The 27144-nt window shown below is 29.1% G+C and overlaps 1 protein-coding gene across 1 annotated transcript in view; it reads right to left on the reverse strand.

Moving 5' to 3' along the window:
* Positions 1-27144, reverse strand: part of LOC142222136 (uncharacterized) — a 350911-nt gene that overhangs the window by 148331 nt on the left and 175436 nt on the right. The window contains exon 4 of the mRNA XM_075292103.1: positions 7127-7251. Within this exon, the coding sequence (XP_075148218.1) occupies positions 7127-7251 (125 nt within the window). The remainder of the gene's footprint in view (positions 1-7126; positions 7252-27144) is intronic.

Consider the following 27144-nt stretch of genomic DNA (forward strand, 5'->3'; position numbering starts at 1 on the left):
GAACGGCGTTCCACATTGCAATGAAACCACTTAGAGAAGCTTTGAAACCCTCAGAAATGTCACCAGCATTACTGAGGTGGAATAATCCACCGCTGAAAAACTTTTTGGTGTTCGGTCGAAGCAGGAATCGAACCCACGACCTTGTGTATGCAAGGCGGGCATGCTAACCATTGCACCACGGTGGCTCCCATATGGTTATGTGAAATCAAATTGGAAACTTTGTGCCAAATTTAATAGGCGTATGAATTTTGCATGGTTCAATTACATATGGTCGACTGTGGACGATATTAGTTTCGTTTTACTCTTTTCTATAAGGAAATACAAATGTTACTATTCCTAAAATATCTCTAGATTTCAAGTTACAAGCAAATCGGATAGAAAATATAGGTTTTAGACGCCCAAGAAGTAAAATCGGGAGATCGGTCCATATAGGGGCTATACCAAAACATGGACCGATACACACCATTTTCGACACACCTATTTGTGGTCCTGAAATACCTCTAGATTTCCAGTTTTAGGCCAATCGAATAAAAACTACAAATACTAGAAGCTCAAGACCCCAAATCGGGGGATCGGTTTATATGGGAGCTATATCAAAACCTGGACCGATATAGTCCATCATCGAACTTGGCCTGTATGCAGACAAAAGACGAATCTGTGCCAAATTTCAGGACCATAGCGTCATTATTGAAGACTGTACCGTGATTACAACAGACAGAGGGCCAGACGGACATGCTTATATCGTCTTACAATTTCTCCCTGATCACGAATATATATACTTTATATAGTCGGAAATCGATATTTCGATGTGTTACAAACGGAATGACATATATCATACATACGGAAAAACATATATCATACAAATTCCAATATTGTCAAAACCAAAAATACACTTACGGAATTTTTTAATGCTCTAGTTTGGCTTTTTGCGTAAATTTTAACTATTAATTTAAAATGCTTTATTATTCCATACCCACTGATATTTTTCCGATCTCTTTTTATACCCTGCGCCACACTGTGGAACAGGGTATTATAAGTTAGTGCATATGTTTGTAACACCCAGAAGGAGACGAGATAGACACATGGTGTCTTTGGCAATAATAAAGTGGGTCCCTTAGTCGATATAACCATGTCCGTCTGTCCGTCCGTCCGTCCGTCCGTCCGTCCGTCTGTCTGTGAACAGATTTTTGTGATCAAAGTCTAGGTCGCAATTTTAGTCCAATCGCCTTCAAATTTGGCACATGTTCCTAATTTGGGTCATAATAAAACCCTATTGCTTTTGGAAGAAATCGGTTCAGATGTAGATATAGTTCCCATATATATCTTTCGCCCGATATGCACTAATATGGACCCAGCAGCCAGAGTTTTATACCGATTTGCTTGAAATTTTGCACAAGGAGTACAATTGGTAATATAGTCATGTGTGTTAAATTTGATTGAAATCGGTTCAGATTTAGATATAGCTCCCATATATATCTTTCGCCCGATATGGACTAATATGGACCCAACAGCCAGAGTTTTGGTCCAATTTGGTTGAAATTTTGCACAAGGAGTAGATTTAGCATTGTAGCTATGCGTGCTAAATTTGGTTGAAATCGATTCAGATTTAGATATAGCTCCCATATATATCTTTCGCCCGATATGCACTTATATGGACCCAGAAGCCAGAGTTTTATCCCGATTAGCTTTAAATTTTGCACAAGGAGTACAATTGGTAGTATAGTCATGTGTGCCAAATTTGATTGAAATCGGTTCAGATTTAAATATAGCTTCCATATATATTTTTCGCCCGATATGGACTAATATGGTCCTAACAGCCAGAGTTTTGGTCCAATTTGGTTGAAATTTTGCACTAGAAGTACAATTGGTAGTATAGTCATGTGTGCCAAATTTGATTGAAATCGGTTCAGATTTAAATATAGCTTCCATATATATGTTTTTCTGATTTCGACAAAAATGGTCAAAATACCAACATTTTCCTTGTTAAATCGCCACTGCTTAGTCGAAAAGTTGTAAAAAATGACTCTAATTTTCCTAAACTTCTAATACATATATATCGAGCATCATATAAATAAACGTTTGCGAAGTTTCCTTAAAATTGCTTCAGATTTAAATGTTTCCCATATTTTATACTAAAATTGTGTTCCACCTTAGTGCATTAGCCGACTTAAATTTTGAGTCTATAGATTTTGTAAAAGTCTATTAAATTCTGTCCAAATCGAGTGCTATTTAAATGTATGTATTTGGGACAAACCTTTATATATATAGCCCCCAACACATTTGACGGATGTGATATGGTATCGAAAATTTAGATCTACAAAGTGGTGCAGGGTATAATATAGTCGGCCCCGCCCGACTTTAGACTTTCCTTACTTGTTTTAAATATAATATGTGTGGATGCAAATGTATGTTAATTTAGAAATTGCCTATAAACATATATGTATTTAGGAAGAGAGTATGCTGCAAGCAAAAAAAGGGAAATAAAAGTTTTTTTCTACAAGTGTGAGCCTAAGGTGAAACATAATATGTTTAAACAATATTTTGTTTGGACCAATCCTGAAGATATATATGCTTGAAGCAGAATGTGTTTGGGAGTATATGTTACAGAAGCGATTTTTTTGAGGGTGTAAAGACACAAATAGCGCTTGTATGTCGAAACGTTTTGAGTGCGTATAACCTCAAAATGTCATGATTTACTATAAGGCAGAGGTTTGCCTAACGAAACCTAACCTAGCCTTAAGTCGATCACCCGGGCGGGCGATTCTCCTAAATCAAACAATCTAATACAAAATTGCCTTTGCCTTTGCAAAGTACATCAGTTCACATCTGTATATGAAAAGATCCTGTATAGAAATGTGGATGTGTACAATTTATTTGTTCGAAATTTAACAAAAGATTTATATGTCGATCTAAAACGAATGTCAAAATATTTTCGAAGGAATTTTTACATTAATTATATGGTATAACTACTTCTGTACATAGAACTTTACGAATGTATTATTAATGCATGCCATTCCCAAGAAAACACAATTAAATTCAAAGCTTTTCATTCGAAACTTCTAGTTAGTTATGTGAAAAATGTTTCTGGTTATTCCTCATACAATTTTACACATTCCACATCTAGAAGATTTAGATGATAGATGTAGCAAGGCATATCCATTGGCAACACTTTGTATCAGATTTATGCTCTCTGTACATGTTTATCATTGTATAGTGTGCTTCTTTCTCAAAAAAAAAAAAAAAAATTGGAAATATTTCAATAACCAAAGAAAGTTTCTATAAGGAATTTCGAAAAGTATTACTGAACATTTATTTGCAGACGAATATCTTCACCAAAAACACTTATTTGCCAATAGACAAATTTCTGTTTCAATTTCAAATAAAAATTCATTGCAGAATTTATTTGTCAATACGAGCAAAATAATAAAGAATTCATATTTGTAAGATTTTGTGAATATATCACTTAAACCGTTTATTAGAAGGGCTTGCAATAATTCGTTAGGAACTCAGAACAAAATATATCCAGAACAAAATATATCCACCACCAGAGAATGTTGATGGGGCTATAATAAGTCTGCTATTCCGTGTGTAAGACATCGAAATATCGATTCCCGGTTATATAAAGTTTTCCAACAAAAATATTTGGAAGTTCTCCAAAATTGCTCTTCTAGAGATAGATATAATTTTCATTTCACAATAAGTATTTTTTAGGTGATATATAAAAATCCTTTGTTCTACGCAGTTTTACCAATAAATTAAAATTTTTCTGAATTTTACTGTGCACAAAGTATAATTAAAATAAAATATTTCAAAAAAATAAAATATATATTTGAGAAGTGTACCGATCCCTAGAATTTGCTATAGAATATCGGCTAGTATTATTCAAAAATTCTTTACGTAGAGGCTTCCACACTATGACAAGCCTGTGTAAAGTTGATTGTTTCTGAGTCAATTTTGCACAAATTCCGAATACACAAAGAAAATTTACATTGTTTTTTAGCTATGTTTTTTTTTGCTGTGTATATATATTCTTGATCAAGGAGAAATTCTATGACGATATAACCATGTCCGTCTGTCATTCTCTTATTATCATGCTACATCCTCAAAAAATCGCTTCTCTAACATATACCCCAAACACATTTTGCTTCAAGCATATATATTTTCAGGATTGGTCCAAACAAAATATTGTTTTCAGAGATGGTCTGTAGTAAACTGTAAGGTATTTGACATACATTTACGACGTATTTTACCATACGTCAAAAACGTCGTAAACCTTCGTAAAATACTTAGTTTTTGACAATATACGAATTTCTATTGAATACTTTTTTTAGAACCGTTTATTTCGTACTGTTTTTTTTTTTAATTTTTGTATTTATGAATGACTTTTCATTATAAAAAAGAAAATGCTAACCTTCGTAAAATACTTACTTTTTGACAAAAATATATTTTTTTGTACGGTACGTTTATTAGAACCATTTATGTCTTACTTGATTTGAGAATGATTATTAATAAAATTAAATATGCGTGGTTGGTATTTTGCATGCCCACATGTTGTACCTAAATCCGATTTGTGCCACAACAATGAAAACGAGTTGCATTCAAAAGTTTAGGCCAGCGAATCGTGCAAATTTTGTTTGAATAAAAATTTCAAAATATTATTATAAAAAATCTAAAATACTTCAATATGACGTTTTCATGGCTTAGGAAACTAAAAATAGTTTTTGAAATCAAATCTAAGGGTCCTGTAGGCGTTTTTGACATTTACTGCGTTTTTTACCTTTTTTACCTAAAAATAGTTTTTGAAATCAAATCTAAGGGTCCTGTAGGCGTTTTTGACATTTACTGCGTTTTTTACCTTTTATACAGGTATATGACGTTTTCGACGTTTACAACTTTTTGACAGTAGAAAACACAAAAAATTGCTACTTGGACCATCTCTGATTGTTTTGTATTGTTCAAACATATTACGTTTCACCTTAGGGCATACACTGGTAGAAAAAGATTAATGAAATTTTCTTTGTGTGGATATATTTTTAAGGCGCCAATTGGTTACTTCCATTATTTTACTAGCAGCATACTCTCTAGGTCTCTCTTTCTAAACACATATATGTTTATAGGCTATTTCTAAATTAATATATGTTTGCTTCTAAGTATATTATATTTACAAACATTGTATGTCCCATACATAATATGTTCTAACATATTAACATATATGTCCCAAACATGTTATGCTAGTTTATAAGCATTATATGCTTGCACTTAAAAATATTGTTTTAAAAAATTTGAGTTCCAAACATATAATTTTTACACCCAAACATATGAGAAACAGTCTTTTTCGTTCGTGTATGTTTCGTGCCCACAAAATAGCCATTTTGTGAAATCTGCGAACATCTACTCCAAAAGCAACATGCACTGAAAAAAATATTGACCTCATATGGAAGATTATGTAGCTTAAATTTTAGGACTCGAAACTTTCGCAATGCTAAGGACAAAATTCTTTAAAATAATGACATTTTAATTAAAAGAAAGTTTATAATCCTTGCTTCAAAATTTTTTTCATTAAATTTAGGACACAAATCTTGAAAATTTGCGTCCCTCTTTTAAAGTTGTAGATCTTTGAAGTAAGGCAAATGTTCCTTAAAATAAGGAAACACATTTTTGATTTAAGGAAATCGTCTTTGACATTTTGATTTTTTTAAATTTAAGATAAAAATGCTTAAAATATAGGCTAAGACTTATTCTAAGGATATGCATCTTTGGTTTAACAGTTTTTACTTTGAAGTACTTGGCATAATTTGAAATTGGAATTTGTTTGTACATGAATACCTTTATTAATATATCGCAAACAGAGAATAAAAATTCGATGAATGAGATCTGTATCCAATTTTAATTTTATCGATCCTAGATTTAAAGCCAGGGAGGTCCCTAAAAAATGTCTTTATTTTAAAGAAGCCGCATCTTTGGCTCGGAATCAATACCAAAATCCTTAAAGGAAAGTCAAAATATTTGGATCCAAGTAAACTTTTTTTTTTAAGTGTGGGAAAAAACTCTGGAGCTTTGTATCGAACTCAATTGATGGGATTTGGAAAGGTATGAAAATGTAATTTTGCAGCCTAATAACGATCGGTCACATGTTGCAAAACTCTTAAAAGCTTATTTGGAAAAACACAAATGGGAAGTTCTAACGGTTATTACCCCAAAAAAACACTGAACCCTCCCGAGCAATAAAGTCAATTCAATCCAATTTAATTTATGGAATTTACTATGTTTTAGTAAAAATTTCTCCAATATGAGAATGTTTCCTTGGCTTTAATAATTATTTGCGTGCGTTAGTGAAAATAGCTACAAAGAGGGAAAATCGTGAACTCCGCATGGCGCTAACGCCATATTTGCAATTTTGGACTCCAAACAACGAAATAGACAAGTGATATACCCAGCAAAAAAATTTGGAAGTTCTTCTCAAGGCACAACTTTAAAAAAACTTTCAAAAATGCTGACCCAAAGATGTTATTTAATTTTTTTATAACCCGCTTTTTTTCATATTTTTAATGGAAAATTTATTTTTATTTGTTTCAAATAGGCTAAAAACATTAAGTATTAATAAAATGGTCCACATTATTTAAATTTAGCCGAAAAAAATGTTAAATTCTTTCTAGAGAAATTGCGAATATTTGAAAATATTTGATGAGAAAATTTTAAAAATTTTAAAAATTATTTATTTGTCAAAATATCACAAAAATTCTTAATTCAGACCCAAAATACTGAATTCTCTTCACACCTTAAGAAATGCTGCAAATTCAGTGCAGCGGCTGCTGAAATGGTGGACATCCGTCCTATGACAACCCATGTTAAATTCATCGCTTCTGCGCCAATTTTGCACCACTTCCGGATCCAAAAAGAACATTTTCACTGCTTTTTTGGCGACGCTTTTTTGCTGGGTAATTAATTACGACTAAAACAATTTTCTTCAATTTTCAAATATTTGAAAAAAAAATTCGTATATTTCGACCCAATCTTATATTAAAATTGTAAAGCATTCTTCAACAAACAAAATGAGTATGCAAGACATCTTAATTTTATTTACTTCTATTCATATTGTTTTATTTCTTAGCAATCAAAAACTTACCAACATGTTTTATGGGTAACGTTATCATATCCTTCAACAGGGCATCGACCAATGTATCATTTTCACTATACAGCTCACGTTTGGTGATTCTTAATTGAAATTTCTCTAAATTTGTTGCATTTTTACTGTAAAGAAAAGAAATATAAGGAAATATAAATATTAATTATTAATACATAATTCACATTTATATGCAGTGTATAGAGTAATGGAATTTTAAGAATATGATTCCAGTACGAAATTTGTCTATCATGATGTTATCTTCAAAGATGTCTTCATGGCATTATTACACATAATATATGAGTTTATAAATATTTATAAATTTATGGAATTTTCCATTAAGTATATGCAATTTTTTTATAGCCAAAAATGCTGATATTTTTCAAATCTAAATTTTTATTCTATGCTAAATTTTAAAAAGAGGTTAATTTTTAAATGTTTAGTAATAATGGTCTGAATCCGTGGATCACGGAGTCTTAAGTAAATTTTCAGTTACAACGTCTGATAGATATTTCTCTAATATTCTGAAGTTTGGAAAGTGTGAACTTAGTGTATGGGAAATTTGACATTTCGACAAGTCGGAGCCTTATCTGAATGTTAACCGTTCTGTGGAAAGTCTGGTATTACAGTTTGAAGATTTTAACTGTAAATATGGAAATCGTCACAAAATTTTATGCAAAATGTGGGTATTTTGGCCATATTTGCCTAAACCGGAAGAACAAAGGAGGCTTTGTCTAAAGCTGAACCGAATTAGATTAAATTCGACACATTTAAATAAAATATTAAAATACATTTGGCATACTTTACGATTCCATCGGTAGCATTCTTTGCGTAAAATTTAAAGCAATCAAATATGAAATTCTGGTCTATGGGGTCACATAAATGCGTATCGGGCGAAAGATGCACCGATTTGAATGATATTTTGAAAAATTTACGGAACTCGCAAAATATTTGTTTGTACACAATTTGACGAAGATCAACAAGCCAGTTGTGCTACAGATGTGATAAATATATATAGCATCTATATCTAAATCGGAAATGATTTAAAAAAAACATTAATAGGGGTTATCTTTGTCCCGAAGAAAGACCCTATGCCAGAGTTGAAGACGATCGAACTTAAACTGCGAGCTGTACTAGCTGTACTGTACTAGACAGACAGACGATGTGTCTCAGACTGCGCCTTCTTGGTGTTATATACGAAGACAAAATTTTCACGAAAATTTCGACCAGAAACTGGCAAACAACAAATACTTGGACAGACCTAAAGACGGAACGGCACCAAGAGCTAAATCAAATCAGTAGATGATTATGAGTAGGTTGGTATATATTTTATGGGGTATAAAATCAATATTTCTGCTAAGTATATTTGTTTAGAGAAAATAATCTGATAATTGTTAATCAAATTACAAAAAAAACAGCCAATTAAAAAAATGGATGCAAATTTGTTAAAATAAGACAATTTTGTTAAATTTTATATAGAAAATTTTCTCAAAATTTTATTTCTATAGAAAATATTGTCAAAATTTTATTTCTATGGTAAATTTTGTCAAACTTTTTTTTCTATAGAGAATGTTGTCAAAATTTTATTTCTATAGCAAATTTTGTCAAAATTTTATTTCTATAGAAAATTTTTTCAAAATTTTATTTCTATAGAAAATTTTTCAAAATTATATTTCTATAGAAAATTTTGTCAAAATTTTATTTCTATAGAAAATTTTGTCAAAATTTTATTTCTATAGAAAATTTTGTCAAAATTTTATTTCTATAGCCAATTTTGTTAAAATTTTATTTCTATAGAAAATTTTATCAAAATTTTATTTCTATAGAAAATGTTTCAAAATTTTATTTCTATAGAAAATTTTGTCAAAATTTTATTTCTATAAAAAATTTTGTCAAAATTTTATTTCTATAGAAAATTTTGTCAAAATTTTATTTGTCTAGAAAATTTTGTCAAAATTTTATTTATGTTGAAAATTTTCTCAAAATTGTATTTATATAGAAAATTTTGTCAAAATGTTATTTCTATAGAAAATTTTGTCAAAATTTTATGTCTATTGAAAATTTTGTCACAATTTTATTACTATAGAAAATTTTGTCAAAATTTTATTTCTATAGAAAATATTGTCAAAATTTTATTTCTATAGAAAATTTTGTCAAAATTTTATTTGTGTAGAAAATTTTGTCAAAATTTTATTTCTATAGAAAATTTTGTCAAAATTTTATTTCTATAGAAAATTTTGTCAAAGTGTTATTCCTATAGAAAATTTTGTCAACATTTTATTTCTATAGAAAATTTTGTCAAAATTTTATTGGTGTAGAAAATTTTGTCAAAATTTTATTTCTATAGAAAATTTTGTCAAAATTTTATTTCTATAGAAAATTTTGTCAAAATTTTATTTCTATAGAAAATTTTGTCAAAATTTTATTTATGTGGAAAATTTTGTCAAAATGTTATTTCTATAGAAAATTTTGTCAAATTTTTTATCTATAGCAAATTTTGTCAAAATTTTATGTCTATTGAAAATTTTGTCAAAATTTTATTACAATAGAAAATCTTGTCAAAATTTTATTTCTATAGAAAATTTTGTCAAAATTTTATTTCTATAGAAAGTTTTGTCAAAATTTTATTTGTGTAGAAATTTTGTCAAAATTTTATTTCTATTGAAAATTTTGTCAAAATTTTATTTGTGTAGAAAATTTTTTCAAAATTTTATTTCTATAGAAAATTTTGTCAACATTTTATTTCTATAGACATTTTTTGTCAAAATTTTATTTCTATAGAAAATTTTGTCAAAATTTTATTTCTATAAAAAATTTTGTCAAAATTTTATTTCTATAGAAAATTTTGTTAAAATTTTATTGTCTATAGAAAATTTTGTCAACATTTTATTTCTATAGAAAATATTGTCAAAATTTTATTTCTATAGAAAATTTTGTCTAAATTGTAATTCTATAGAAAATTTTGTCAAAATTTTATTTCTACAGAAAATTTTGTCAAAATTTAATTTCTATAGAAAATGTTGTCAAAATTTTATTTCTATAGAAAATTTTTTCAAAATTTTATTTCTATAAAAAATTTTGTCAAAATTTTATTTCTATAGAAAATTTTGTTAAAATTTTATTGTCTATAGAAAATTTTGTTAAAATTTTATTGTCTATAGAAAATTTTGTCAACATTTTATTTCTATAGAAAATATTGTCAAAATTTTATTTCTATAGAAAATTTTGTCTAAATTGTATTTCTATAGAAAATTTTGTCAAAATTTTATTTCTACAGAAAATTTTGTCAAAATTTAATTTCTATAGAAAATGTTGTCAAAATTTTATTTCTATAGAAAATTTTTTCAAAATTTTATTTCTATAGAAAATTTTGTAAAAAATTTTATTTATGTAGAAAATTTTCTCAAAATTTTATTTCTATAGAAAAATTTGTCAAAATTTTATTTCCATAGACAATTTTGTCAAAATTTTATTTCTATAGAAAATTTTATCAAAATTTTATTTCTATAGAAAATTTTGTCAAAATCTTATTTCTATAGAAAAATTTGTCAAAATTTTATTTCTATAGAAAATTTTGTCAAAATTTTATTTCTATAGAAAATTTTGTCGAAATTTTATTTCTATAGAAAATTTTTGGCAAAATTTAATTTCTATAGAAAATTTTTTCAAAATTTTATTTTTATAGAAAATTTTGTGAAAAGTTTATTTCTATAGAAAATGTTACCAAAATTTTATTTCTGTAGAAAATTTTGTCAAAATTTTATTTCTATACAAAATTTTATTAAAATTTTATTTCTATAGAAAATGTTGTCAAAATTTTATTTCTATAGAAAATGTTGTTAGAATATTATTTCTGTAGAAAATTTTTGGCAAAATTTTATTTCGAAAGGAAATTTTGTCAAAATTTTATTTCTATAGAAAATTTTGTCAAAATTTTATTTCTATAGAAAATTTTATCAAAATTTTATTTCTATAGAAAATTTTGTCAAAATTTTATTTCTATAGAAAATGTTGTCAAAATTTGATTTCTGTAGAAAATTTTGTCAAAATTTTATTTCTATAGAAAATTTTATCAACATTTGATTTCTATAGAAAATTTTGTCAAAATTTCATTTCTATAGAAAATTTTGCCAAAATGTTATGTCTATAGAAAACTTTGCTAAAATTGTATTTCTAAAGAAAATTTTGTCCAAATTTTATTTCTATAGAAAATTTTGTCAAAATTTTATGTCTATTGAAAATTTTGTCACAATTTTATTACTATAGAAAATTTTGTCAAAATTTTATTTCTATAGAAAATATTGTCAAAATTTTATTTCTATAGAAAATTTTGTCAAAATTTTATTTGTGTAGAAAATTTTGTCAAAATTTTATTTCTATAGAAAATTTTGTCAAAATTTTATTTCTATAGAAAATTTTGTCAAAGTGTTATTCCTATAGAAAATTTTGTCAACATTTTATTTCTATAGAAAATTTTGTCAAAATTTTATTGGTGTAGAAAATTTTGTCAAAATTTTATTTCTATAGAAAATTTTGTCAAAATTTTATTTCTATAGAAAATTTTGTCAAAATTTTATTTCTATAGAAAATTTTGTCAAAATTTTATTTATGTGGAAAATTTTGTCAAAATGTTATTTCTATAGAAAATTTTGTCAAATTTTTTATCTATAGCAAATTTTGTCAAAATTTTATGTCTATTGAAAATTTTGTCAAAATTTTATTACAATAGAAAATCTTGTCAAAATTTTATTTCTATAGAAAATTTTGTCAAAATTTTATTTCTATAGAAAGTTTTGTCAAAATTTTATTTGTGTAGAAATTTTGTCAAAATTTTATTTCTATTGAAAATTTTGTCAAAATTTTATTTGTGTAGAAAATTTTTTCAAAATTTTATTTCTATAGAAAATTTTGTCAACATTTTATTTCTATAGACATTTTTTGTCAAAATTTTATTTCTATAGAAAATTTTGTCAAAATTTTATTTCTATAAAAAATTTTGTCAAAATTTTATTTCTATAGAAAATTTTGTTAAAATTTTATTGTCTATAGAAAATTTTGTCAACATTTTATTTCTATAGAAAATATTGTCAAAATTTTATTTCTATAGAAAATTTTGTCTAAATTGTATTTCTATAGAAAATTTTGTCAAAATTTTATTTCTACAGAAAATTTTGTCAAAATTTAATTTCTATAGAAAATGTTGTCAAAATTTTATTTCTATAGAAAATTTTTTCAAAATTTTATTTCTATAGAAAATTTTGTAAAAAATTTTATTTATGTAGAAAATTTTCTCAAAATTTTATTTCTATAGAAAAATTTGTCAAAATTTTATTTCCATAGAAAATTTTGTCAAAATTTTATTTCTATAGAAAATTTTATCAAAATTTTATTTCTATAGAAAATTTTGTCAAAATCTTATTTCTATAGAAAAATTTGTCAAAATTTTATTTCTATAGAAAATGTTGTCAAAATTTTATTTCTATAGAAAATTTTGTCGAAATTTTATTTCTATAGAAAATTTTTGGCAAAATTTAATTTCTATAGAAAATTTTTTCAAAATTTTATTTTTATAGAAAATTTTGTGAAAAGTTTATTTCTATAGAAAATGTTACCAAAATTTTATTTCTGTAGAAAATTTTGTCAAAATTTTATTTCTATACAAAATTTTATTAAAATTTTATTTCTATAGAAAATGTTGTCAAAATTTTATTTCTATAGAAAATGTTGTTAGAATATTATTTCTGTAGAAAATTTTTGGCAAAATTTTATTTCGAAAGGAAATTTTGTCAAAATTTTATTTCTATAGAAAATTTTGTCAAAATTTTATTTCTATAGAAAATTTTATCAAAATTTTATTTCTATAGAAAATTTTGTCAAAATTTTATTTCTATAGAAAATGTTGTCAAAATTTGATTTCTGTAGAAAATTTTGTCAAAATTTTATTTCTATAGAAAATTTTGTCAACATTTTATTTCTATAGACATTTTTTGTCAAAATTTTATTTCTATAGAAAATTTTGTCAAAATTTTATTTCTATAAAAAATTTTGTCAAAATTTTATTTCTATAGAAAATTTTGTTAAAATTTTATTGTCTATAGAAAATTTTGTCAACATTTTATTTCTATAGAAAATATTGTCAAAATTTTATTTCTATAGAAAATTTTGTCTAAATTGTATTTCTATAGAAAATTTTGTCAAAATTTTATTTCTACAGAAAATTTTGTCAAAATTTAATTTCTATAGAAAATGTTGTCAAAATTTTATTTCTATAGAAAATTTTTTCAAAATTTTATTTCTATAGAAAATTTTGTAAAAAATTTTATTTATGTAGAAAATTTTCTCAAAAATTTATTTCTATAGAAAAATTTGTCAAAATTTTATTTCCATAGAAAATTTTGTCAAAATTTTATTTCTATAGAAAATTTTATCAAAATTTTATTTCTATAGAAAATTTTGTCAAAATCTTATTTCTATAGAAAAATTTGTCAAAATTTTATTTCTATAGAAAATTTTGTCAAAATTTTATTTCTATAGAAAATTTTGTCGAAATTTTATTTCTATAGAAAATTTTTGGCAAAATTTAATTTCTATAGAAAATTTTTTCAAAATTTTATTTTTATAGAAAATTTTGTGAAAAGTTTATTTCTATAGAAAATGTTACCAAAATTTTATTTCTGTAGAAAATTTTGTCAAAATTTTATTTCTATACAAAATTTTAGTTAAAATTTTATTTCTATAGAAAATGTTGTCAAAATTTTATTTCTATAGAAAATGTTGTTAGAATATTATTTCTGTAGAAAATTTTTGGCAAAATTTTATTTCGAAAGGAAATTTTGTCAAAATTTTATTTCTATAGAAAATTTTGTCAAAATTTTATTTCTATAGAAACTTTTGTCAAAATTTTATTTCGATAGAAAATGTTGTCAAAATTTCATTTCTATAGAAAATTTTGTCAAAATTTTATTTCTATACAAAATTTTATCAAAATTTTATTTCTATAGAAAATGTTGCCAAAATTTTATTTCTTTGAAAATTTTGTTAAAATTTTATTTCTATAGAAAATTTTTTCAAAATTTTATTTCTTAGAAAATTTTGTCAAAATTTTATTTCTATTGAAAATTTTGTCAAAATTTTATTTCTATAGAAACGTTTGTCAAAATTTTATTTCGATAGAAAATGTTGTCAAAATTTTATTTCCAAAGAAAATTTTGTCAAAATTTTATTTCTATAGAAACTTTTGTCAAAATTTTGACAAATATTTTTTCTCTATAGTGAAAAATTTCATTTCATCAATGAAAAATTTTTATTAGATCAATTTGGTAAAAAGTATTTTATGTGTGTACAGACTTTTCCGGTTATAATCATTATTGCCTGTAATATTTATCCAAAAACTTAATATTCTCATAAAGATTTGCATATTGCACCCTTTGGATATATGAGTAAAAACAATAGTGTCAATTTAAACAATTACGAGTATGTTTGCAATCTCCATATAAAATTCACATGTGACCAGGCGTAGCAAAGTTTTTTTTTCTTTTTGTATTTTGCAAAACCTAATAGAGCATCAAAACTCAGTCTCTGGGTCTGAAACAATTGAATCAGAATTACAAACATTTTCATGTCAAATGACATTGATGACATCGACAATATGGGCTTCGAATGACCACACATACACACAATACATTTGAGTATTGACAAGCAGTTAAGCCTGCAACAAAAGTTCCAGAACAAGGAAGAAAATTGCATTCGAAATAATCCCAAATGAGGTGGTATTGAATAGTGTTTGGTTCTCGTACTTTGAGCATATTTGAGGCAAATGATTGGATTCACACTTTGTGTTATGCCTTTGAGTAAGGACATGCTGAATACAAATGAACAGAAATACCGACGCACACACACAGACACATTTGTATAGCCTTAAATGCATGCACAGATTCTGCATAATCAGCACTAAAACTATCCCAATTGATCAATGTTGTTAATCATAGGACCATTTGGCCTCTGGCAAAATGTAATTGTTGTCAAAAATATATGCATGTGTATAATCAACTAACATATGTGATTGTGTAAATGGCAACAAAATTAATTGGCAGAAAACAACAATTTGAGATTTGTAATTGCACTTGTTATGCTTCTAATATCGGAAAAAAACATGAAGAAAATTATATCAAAAAATTACCAAATTTAAAAAAAAAATATTTTGCTATTTTTGATAAATTTTTTGTGGTTAGTATGATTATGGACAATTTCTAGGGTGTATAAATATCCCTAGAATTTTAAATATTTTAAAAATTTTTGGCTTCCACCAACAAGAGAATGTTACTAATTTTACAAAAAGTCAAAACCTAATCACAATGGGCTTTGCATGATCTAACACGAAAAAAAAAATTAAGCTATTGAATTTAACAATTTGTCAAAATGTTTGACAAAATTTTATTTTCATAGAAAATTTTATTTTCATAGAAAATTTTGTCAAAATTATCAATAATCAATAATGTTGTCAAAATGTCATTTCTATTGGGAATTTCGTCAAAATCTTATCTTCACAGAAAATTTTGTCAAAGTTTTATTTCTATCAAAAATTTTGGCAACATTTTATCAAAATTTTGGAAAATTTTTATCAAAATTTCATTTTTTAGGATATTTTTTTTATACCCTGCTCCACACTGTGGAACAGTGTATTATAAGTTAGTGCATATGTTTCCAACACCCAGAAGGAGACGAGATAGACACATGGTGTCTTTGGCAAAAATGCTCAGGGTGGGCTCCTGAGTCGATATAGCCATGTCCGTCTGTCCATGAACACATTTTTGTAATCAAAGTCTAGGTCGCAGTTTTAGTCCAATCGAAATTTGGCACAAGTATGTATTTTGTCTCAGAATATATCCCTATTGATTTTGGAAGAAATCGGTTCAGATTTAGATATAGCTCCCATATATATATTTCGCCCGATATGGACTTATATGACCCCAGAAGCCAGAGTTTTACCCTAATTTACTTAAAATTTTGCACAAGAAGGACAATTAGTACTGTAGTCAAGTGTGCCAAATTTTATTGAAATCGATTCAGATTTAGATATAGCTCCCATATATATCGTTCGCCCGATTTACACTCATATGACCACAGTGGCCAATCTTTTACTCCGATTTAATTGAAATTTTGCACAGGGAGTAGAATTACCATTGTAGCTATGCGTGCCAAATTTAGTTGAAATTGGTTCAGATTTATATATAGCTCCATATATATAGCTTTCGCCCGATTTACACTCATATGACCACAGAGGCCAATTTTTTGCTCCGATTTGGTAGAAATTTTGCACAGGGAGTAGAATTAGCATTGTAGCTATGCGTGCCAAATTTGGTTGAAATCGGTTCAGATTTAGATATAGCTCCCATATATAGCTTTCGCCCGATTTACACTCATATGACCACAGAGGCCAATTTTTTGCTCCGATTTGGTTGAAATTTTGCACAGGGAGTAGAATTAGCATTGTAGCTATGTGTGCCAAATTTGGTTGAAATCGGTTCAGATTTAGATATAGGTCCCATATATAGTTTTCGCCCGATTTACACTCATATGACCACAAAGGCCAATTTTTTGCTCCGATTTAGTTGAAATTTTGCACAGGGAGTAGAATTAGCATTGTAGCTATGCGTGTCAAATTTGGTTGAAATCGGTTCAGATTTAGATATAGCTCCCATACACAATATGTTTTTCTGATTTCGTCAAAAATGGTTAAAATACCAACATTTTCCTTGTAAAATCGCCACTGCTTAGTCGAAAAGTTGTAAAAATGACTCTAATTTTCCTAAACTTCTAATACATATATATCGAGCGATAAATCATAAATAAACTTTTGCGAAGTTTCCTTAAAATTGCTTCAGATTTAAATGTTTCCCATATTTATACCCTGCGCCACACTGTGGAAGTTAGTGCATATGTTTGTAACACCCAGAAGGAGACGAGATAGACACATGGTGTCTTTGGCAATAATGCTCAGGGTGGGTCCCTGAGTCGATATAACCATGTCCGTCTGTCCGTCCGTCCGTCTGTCTGTGAACACATTTTTGTGATCAAAGTCTAGGTCGCAATTTAAGTCCAATCGCCTTCAACTTTGGCACATGTTCCTAATTTGGGTCAGAATAGAACCCTATTGGAAGAAATCGGTTCAGATTTAGATATAGCTCCCATATATAGCTTTCGCCCGATATGCACTAATATGGACCCAGCAGCCAGAGTTTTATACCGATTTGCTTTAAATTTTGTACAAATATAACACTTAGTCGTATAGTCAAGTGTGCAAAATTTGATAGCAATCGGTTCAGATTTAGATATAGCTCCCATATATATCTTTCGCACGATATGGACTTATATGGCCCCAGAAGCCAGATTTTTGGCCGTATTTGGTTGAAATTTTGCACTAGGAGTACAATTAGTAGTATAGTCAAATGTGCAAAATTTGATTGAAATCGATGCAGATTTAGATATAGCTCCCATATATATCTTTCGCCCGATATGCACTTATATGGACTCAGAAGCCAGAGTTTTATCCTGATTAGCTTGGAATTTTGCACAAGGAGTACAATTGGTAGTATAGTCATGTGTGCCAAATTTGATTGAAATCGGTTGAGATTTATATATAGCTCTTGAAATTTTGTACAAACATAACACTTAATCGTATAGTCAAGTGTGCATAATTTGATTGAAATCGGTTCAGATTTAGATATAGCTCCCACATATATATTTCGCCCGATATGGACTAATATGGACCCAGCAGCCAGAGTTTTATACCGATTTGCTTGAAATTTTGTACAAACATAACACTTAATCGTATAGTCAAGTGTGCATAATTTGATTGAAATCGGTTCAGATTTAGATATAGCTCCCATATATATCTTTCGCCCGATATGCACTTATATGGACCCAGAAGCCAGAGTTTTATCCTGATTAGCTTGAAATTTTGCACAAGGAGTACAATTGGTAGCATAGTCATGTGTGTCAAATTTGATTGAAATCGGTTCAGATTTAGATATAGCTTCCATATATATTTTTCGCCCGATATAGACTTATATGGCCCCAGAAGCCAGAGTTTTGGCCCAATTTGGTTGAAATTTTGCAATAGGAGTACAATTAGTAGTGTAGTGTGCCAAATTTGATTGAAATCGGTTGAGATTTAGATATAGCTCCCATATATATGTTTTTCTGATTTCGACGTAAATGGTCAAAATACCATTATTTTCCTTGTAAAGTTTTTCAGCGGTGGATTATCCCACCTCAGTAATGCTGGTGACATTTCTGAGGGTTTCAAAGCTTCTCTAAGTGGTTTCACTAGAATGTGGAACGCCGTTCGGACTCGGCTATAAAAAGTAGGTCCCTTGTCATTGAGTTTAACATGGAATCGGGCAGCACTCAGTGATAAGAGAGAAGTTCACCACTGTGGTATCACAATGGACTGAATAGTCTAAGTGAGCCTGATACATCGGGCTGCCACATAACCTAACCTAACCTTCCTTGTAAAATCGCCAGTGCTTAGTCGAAAAGTTGTAAAAATGACTCTATATTTCCTAAACTTCTAATACATATATATCGAGCAATAAATCATAAATAAACTGTTGCGAAGTTTCCTTAAAATTGCTTCAGATTTAAATGTTTCCCATATTTTTAAAATTGTGTTCCACCCTAGTGCATTAGCCAAATCGGGTGATATTTAAATGTATGTATTTGGGACAAACCTTTATATATAGCCCCCAACACATTTGACGGATATGATATGGTATCGAAAATTTATATCTACAAAGTGGTGCAGGGTATAATATAGTCGGCCCCGCCCGACTTTAGACTTTCCTTAATTGGTTTTTACTAAAATTGTGTTCCACCCTAGTGCATTAGCCAACTTAAATTTTGAGTCTATAGATTTTGTAAAAGTCTATCAAATTCTGTCCAAATCGAGTGATATTTAAATGTATGTATTTGGGACAAACCTTCATATATACACGGATGAAAAAGACTGTTTTTCATATGTTTGGCTATAAACATTATATGTTTGGAACACAAATGTTTAAACACAATATTTTTGAGTGCAAGTATATAATGTTCATAAACTAGCATAACATGTTTGGGACATATATGTTAATATGTTAGAACATATTATGTTTGGGACATAAAATGTTTGTAAATATAATATGCTTGGATGCAAACATATACTAATTTAGAAATAGCCTATAAACATATATGTGTTTAGTAGCTTGGAGCGCTATTTAACAGGGAGCGATATCGAAATAAGTTGGTGGTTGTTGCTTGTTATTACAAAATTAACATTTTATTTTTCCTTGGACAATTGATCAGCTACTTCTTTGATCCTTACAAACTGTGTGGTCCGCTGTTCGAATCCCCGTCCGGCAAAAGGTAAAATTAAAATAAAAAAAAAATCATAAAATTGAATAATTTCTTCTACAATGTTTGTATTACAGAAAAAGGTGCTAAGAACTAAAAAATCTCGTGGAAGTGAGAAAGATGTCGGGGAATATACAATTGGGCAGAAACAAAATTTTGAGCATTCAGGTCGAAAACCTATATTGTTAGCGCCTATATTACCTGTTTATTTTCATAATTCATTATGATTGTAAATAAATAAATAAATTAAATTTTGAGCACAATATTGTTTGGGAGAATTTTTTTTAAGCATATAATATTTTTGGGTGCAAAATGCTTCCAAACATATTATATGGTCACATAATAACATATTGTTTTTTGGAAGACAACATTATTGAATTTGGATGCAAATATACAAAATGTTTGGAAATGTTCGAAGAATACTAGAGATGAGCGACAATCAGCCATTACGGCGGTCCAACGATTACCATCGGCAGCACTTGAGTTCTGAGGTTCAATCTAAGGTACACATTGTTAGCCGACCTCTTTGGCAATCTTTTTTTTCAATTTGGAATGGCTTCCCATCCTTCCAGTCAAATTTGTTTTGTTCATCGTTGAACTCTTCCACTTTTTAGGAACTTCAATACAAGCTCATTTTTCAATATGTATTGTATCCGTACTCGCGATATGTTCAGCTCACGAGCAAGTTTTCTATTGCTGTGACGTGAATTTTGATCAAATCTGGCCTTCACTTTTCGGATCTCGTTTGGTATTTTCGTATTTTGTTTACTATCAGGACGCGATGCAACACTGGAAGAATCACAGTAACGACTAATTGTACGAAAAATAAAATATTTATTCATATTTGAATACTGGATGCTTCTAACGGTAGCCAATTATATTCTTCCCGGCAACTATAAAGCAATTACACTATCACGCATGCATTCCATTACGAATAACATTATTTCAGAATAAAATATATTAAGATGCTTTTGTCGGTTTGTAAACAATAAAATGAACTGTTACTGGAATAAATCAGTCAGCTGTCAGACAAGCCACCCTGTATGAAGCTTAATGAAAATTGTCTTTATTCCATCATACACACAAGTCATACAAACCAATAAACTATAGAGGATTATACAACAAACCCAATAACATCAGTTAGTGTCGCGTTCAAATTGAAGTGAAGCTGTGAATGAATCCTCAAATCAATTACAAATATTAAACAAATCCGCAGATGTAATAAATTATTTAACCATACTTGTGTTTTAGAAAATGTCTAGCCGTGAGCAATTGCAGCGTCCCGGCTTCATGCCACGTTCAATTTCAACTCTGGGGACTATGGCTGCTCGTATACAACATCCGCAACATAAATATCTCGTACACTCATATGACAGTTTTTCATCAGGATAATGCAGTCAAAAAGGACGATGAACGAAACAAGCCATGTTGTTTGCTTTTTTTCTTTTTCAATGATATTTTGCCATTTTTATTTGGCTCTTTTTACGCTCTTTCTTCTCCTATTCCATAAAAATTCTTACACGGATTGGTGACTTGGTAGAGAAGGGGGTAGGACCTTTAACAAACCTTTTGTTTTTCGCACTCCACATACCCCCCAAAGATAAGGATTTAAATTCTTTACATCATCACAGCATGATATACACCATTGATGGTATGAATGAACCTGGGTGTTGGAGTCATGATGATGATGATGAGGCAAAGTGGCATTTCATTGACTGAACTGGCACTGGTTGGTGGTCTCCAGGACGGACAAACTAACTAACTGACTGACTGTTTGCCTTCTGGACTGACTGGTTCCGAGAGGTACTTGTTTGTATCAGAGTGCCAAACATTTGTAAGTACAAATGGCATGGATATAGACAGCAGCAGCGGCAGCAGTAATAGCGACAGTCTGGAAAACGGAAAGCAACTACAAGGAATTCAAATGAAATGATTTCTTTATTTCTCCGTTATAGCCGGTGTTTACTCTGGCGCAGAGAGGAAACATCATCAGCATAGTATTTATGACTACACAATGGGTCTTGGTATTTTCATTGACTTTAAAAAATTTATATAAATGATTACAACTTCCTGCAGTGCAGTGATGTATATATAACCTTTGCAATCGGAGTATAGTAAACCCCCGGAATGGCAATGGAAATTAAAACAATGCGAGGTCCATAAGAGAAGTTTTAGAAAAAAAGAGAATATAGAAATTATATTTGAACAAAATTTTCGATGGAAATTTTGAGAAGATTTTGTGTAGAAAATTTGAGATAGTTTCATATAGAAAAATTTCCTTGGAAAACTAGAGATAATTTTTCATGAAAAAATGGAGAAAATTTCCCTTGGTGACATTTCCCATGCGAAATTTGATACAGTTTCCTATAGAAACTTTGAGAAAAAAAATCCTATAGACAATTTGAGAAAGTATATAAGAAACTGAAGATTAGAAAATTAAAGAAAATTTCAAAAAGTACATTTCGTGAAATTTTACAATAAAAAATTAATAAAAATTTTATGTTTCAATTATTTTACACACAAAAAAAAAAAAACAATGGAGAAAATACAGAAAATCTTATTCAAAAATTATTTATATATAGAACTATTGAAGAAACTTCCCCTAGAACATTTTGGGAAATTTTGAAAAAATAAACTTTTCATGGACAATATTAGATATTTCCGATAGGAAATTTGATAATACAGTTTCTCATAGAAACTTTCAAATAGTATATAAGAAATTGCAAAGTAGAAAATTAAAGGAAATTGCAAAAACACTTGGTGAAATTTTAAAACAAAACATTCGATGGAAATTTTTGAAATTATTTTTCAAAAAAATTGGGAAAGTATAGAAAATATTATTCAAAAATTTTTATATAGAAATCTTGAAAAAACTTCCCCTAGAAAGTTTTAGGAAATTTGGAGCAAATAAATTTTTCATGGACAATTGAAGACATTTCCAATGGGAAATTTGACACAGTTTCTTAAAGAAACTTTGAAAACACCATACACATAATTGAGAAAGTATATAAGAAATTGAAAAATAGCTACCCAGCAAAAAAATTTGAAAGTTCTTTCAAAGGCACAACTTTAAAAGCACTTCCAGAATATGCACTCCCAATGATGTTCTTTATTTTAACTACCCAGGAAGTTCTTTTGATTCAATTTTTTATAACTTGGTATTTTCATACTTTTAATGGGTAATTTTAACTTTTTTTGTTTCAAATATGTTAAAAATAGAGTAAGAATTCATAAAATGATACAAATCATTTAAATTTTGTCGAAAAAAATGCTAAATCCAATCTGAAAAAATTGTGCATTTTTGAAAATATTTCAGGTCAAACGTCTCCGACAAGCGTTAGAATCCATTAAAAATTATAAAAAATTATAAAAATTATTTATTTGACAAAATATCACAGAATTTTTTAATTTACATCCAAAACATTGAATTCGGATCACACCTAAAGAAGTGATGCAAATTCAGTGCAACGGCTGTTGAAGTGGAGGACTTCCGTCCTATGACAAGCCATCGCTTCTGCGTCAATTTTGCACCACTTCCGGATCCAAAAAGAACATTTTCATTACTTTTTTGGCGACATTTTTTTTTGCTGGGTAATTAAAGGGAATTGCAATAAAATGATCGATGAAAATTATTGAAATTATTTTACAAAAAAAAAGAAAACAAGTATATACGGCCGTAAGTTCGGCCTTATGTACCCTCCACCATGGATTGCGTAGAAACTTCTACGAAAGACTGTCATCCACAATAAAATTACTTGGGTTGCGGCCGATGGGAAGGCATCTTAAAACTTCTTAACATCATATTCTAAATATTCAGTTCTTGACCGGTATATATAGGTTAGGTTAGGTTAGGTGGTAGACCGCTGTATCAGGCTCACTTAGACTAGTCAGTCCATTGTGATACCACCGGTATATATAGGGAAGAAATAATTGCGAACCGATATGAACTTTTGTGCGGTAATTGTGGGTGTAATATGGTCTCTAACAACTATGCAAAAATTGGTTCACATCGGTTCATAATTATATATAGCCCCTATATAAACCGATCCCCAGATTTGGCTTGCGGAGCCTCAAAGAGAAGCAAATTTCATCCGATCCGGCTGAAATTTGGTATATGGTGTTCGTATATGCTCTCCAACAACCATGCAAAAATTGGTCCACATCGGTCCATAATTATATATAGCCCCCATATAAACCGATCCCCAGATTTGGCTTGCGGAGCCTCAAAGAGAAGCAAATTTCATTCGATCCGGCTGAAATTTGGTACATGGTGTTGCTATATGGTCTCTAACGACCGTGCGAGAATTGGTCCATATCAGTCCATAATTATGGAGGAGCAAAATTCATCCGTTCCGGTTCAAATGTGGAATGTGGTGTTAGTATATGGTCTCTAACATCCATGCAAAAATTGGTCCACATCGAATCACAATTATATATAGCCCCCATATAAACCGATCCCCAGATTTGGCTTGCGGAGCCCCTAAGGGAAGCAAATTTCATCCGATCCGGTTGAAATTTGGAACATGGTGTTAGTATATGATCTCTAACAACCGTGACAGAATTGGTCCATATCGGTCCATAATTATATATAGCCCCCTTATAAACCGTTCTCCAGATTTGACCTCCGGAGCCTCTTGGAGGAGCAAAATTCATCCGATCCGGTTCAAATTTGGAACGTGGTGTTAGTATATGGCCGCTAACAACCATATCAAAATTGGTCCATATCGGTCTATAGTTATATGTAGCCAATCCCCAATCACACAAAAATTGGTCCATATCGGTTCATAATCATGGTTGCCACTCGAGCCAAAAATAATCTACCAATATTTTATTTTTATAGCAGATTTTGTCAAAATTTTATTTTTATAGAAAGTTTTGTCAACTTTTATTCCTATAAAAAATTTTGTTAAAATTTTATTTCTATAAAATATTTAATCGGCCTTTTTTAATTTAATATGTACCACGTATGGTCTTACTTACAATTTAGAAGACGGTGTTAGGAGGTTTTAAGATAGTTTGCCATCGGCAAGCGTTACCACAACTCAAGTAATTCGATTGTGGATGGCAGTGTTTAGAAGAAGTTTCTACGCAATCCATGATGGAGGGTACATAAGCTTCGGCCTGGCCGAACTTACGGCCGCATATACTTGTTTTTTTTTTTTTTTTTTGTTTAATTTTCTCAAAAATTTTCTACGTACCATTGAGGAAATTTTCTACAGAAAATTTGATTCTATTTGTAATACAGAATTTTAGAAAATATGAAGAAAATTTTCGGAAATTTTGCTATTTGAGAAAATTTCCTATAAAAAATAATTAATTGAGGAAATTTCTTATAAAGGGTGATTCTTTTGAGGTTAGGATTTTCATGCATTAGTATTTGACAGATCACGTGGGATTTCAGACATGGTGTCAAAGAGAAAGATGCTCAGTATGCTTTGACATTTCATCATGAATAGACTTACGATCTGCCACAACGTCGAATTTTCAGTGAATGGGCCCTAGAAAAGTTGGCAGAAAATCCGCTTTTTTATCGACAAATTTTGTTCAGCGATGAGGCTCATTTCTGGTTGAATGGCTACGTAAATAAGCAAAATTGCCGCATTTGGAGTGAAGAGCAACCAGAAGCCGTTCAAGAACTGCCCATGCATCCCGAAAAATGCACTGTTTGGTGTGGTTTGTACGCTGGTGGAATCATTGGACCGTATTTTTTCAAAGATGCTGTTGGACGCAACGTTACGGTGAATGGCGATCGCTATCGTTCGATGCTAACAAACTTTTTGTTGCCAAAAATGGAAGAACTGAACTTGGTTGACATGTGGTTTCAACAAGATGGCGCTACATGCCACACAGCTCGCGATTCTATGGCCATTTTGAGGGAAAACTTCGGAGAACAATTCATCTCAAGAAATGGACCGGTAAGTTGGCCACCAAGATCATGCGATTTGACGCCTTTAGACTATTTTTTGTGGGGCTACGTCAAGTCTAAAGTCTACAGAAATAAGCCAGCAACTATTCCAGCTTTGGAAGACAACATTTCCGAAGAAATTCGGGCTATTCCGGCCGAAATGCTCGAAAAAGTTGCCCAAAATTGGACTTTCCGAATGGACCACCTAAGACGCAGCCGCGGTAAACATTTAAATGAAATTATCTTCAAAAAGTAAATGTCATGGACCAATCTAACGTTTCAAATAAAGAACCGATGAGATTTTGCAAATTTTATGCGTTTTTTTTTTAAAAAGTTATCAAGCTCTTAACAAATCACCCTTTATTTGAACAAAATTTTCGATGGAAATTTTGAGAAGATTTTGTGTAGAAAATTTGAGACAGTTTCATATAGAAAATTTTCCTTGGAAAACTAGAGATAATTTTTCATGAAAAAATGGAGAAAATTTCCCTTGGTGACATTTCCCATGCGAAATTTGATACAGTTTCCTATAGAAACTTTGAAAAAAAAAATCCTATAGACAATTTGAGAAAGTATATAAGAATCTGAAAATAAGAAAATTTCAAAAAGTACATTTCGTGAAATTTTACAATAAAAAATTAATAAAAATTTTATGTTACAATTATTTTACACAAAAAAAAAACAATGGAGAAAATACAGAAAATCTTATTCAAAAATTATTTATATATAGAACTATTGAAGAAACTTCCCCTAGAAAATTTTGAAAAAATAAACTTTCCATGGACAATATTAGATATTTCCGATAGGAAATTTGATAATACACTTTCTCATAGAAACTTTCAAATAGTATATAAGAAATTGCAAAGTAGAAAATTAAAGGAAATTGCAAATACACTTGGTGAAATTTTAAAACAAAACATTCGATGGAAATTTTTGAAATTATTATTCAAAAAAATTGGGAAAGTATAGAAAATATTAATCCAAAATTTTTATATAGAAATCTTGCAAAAACTTCCCCTAGAAAGTTTTAGGAAATTTGGAGCAAATAAATTTTTCATGGACAATTGAAGACATTTCCAATGGGAAATTTGACACAGTTTCTTAAAGAAACTTTGAAAACACCATACACATAATTGAGAAAGTATATAAGAAATTGAAAAATAGCTACCCAGCAAAAAAATTTGAAAGTTCTTTCAAAGGCACAACTTTAAAAGCACTTCCAGAATATGCACTCCCAATGATGTTCTTTATTTTAACTACCCAGGAAGTTCTTTTGATTCAATTTTTTATAACTTGGTTTTTTCATACTTTTAATGGGTAATTTTAACTTTTTTTGTTTCAAATATGTTAAAAATAGAGTAAGAATTCATAAAATGATACAAATCATTTAAATTTTGTCGAAAAAAATGCTAAATCCAATCTGAAAAAATTGTGCATTTTTGAAAATATTTCAGGTCAAACGTCTCCGACAAGCGTTAGAATCCATTAAAAATTATAAAAAATTATAAAAATTATTTATTTGACAAAATATCACAGAATTTTTTAATTTACATCCAAAACATTGAATTCGGATCACACCTAAAGAAGTGATGCAAATTCAGTGCAACGGCTGTTGAAGTGGAGGACTTCCGTCCTATGACAAGCCATTGCTTCTGCGTCAATTTTGCACCACTTCCGGATCCAAAAAGAACATTTTCATTACTTTTTTGGCGACACTTTTTTT

Source organism: Haematobia irritans, chromosome 1 (assembly GCF_050003625.1).
Source record: "Haematobia irritans isolate KBUSLIRL chromosome 1, ASM5000362v1, whole genome shotgun sequence".
NCBI classification, from domain to species: Eukaryota; Metazoa; Arthropoda; class Insecta; order Diptera; family Muscidae; genus Haematobia; species Haematobia irritans.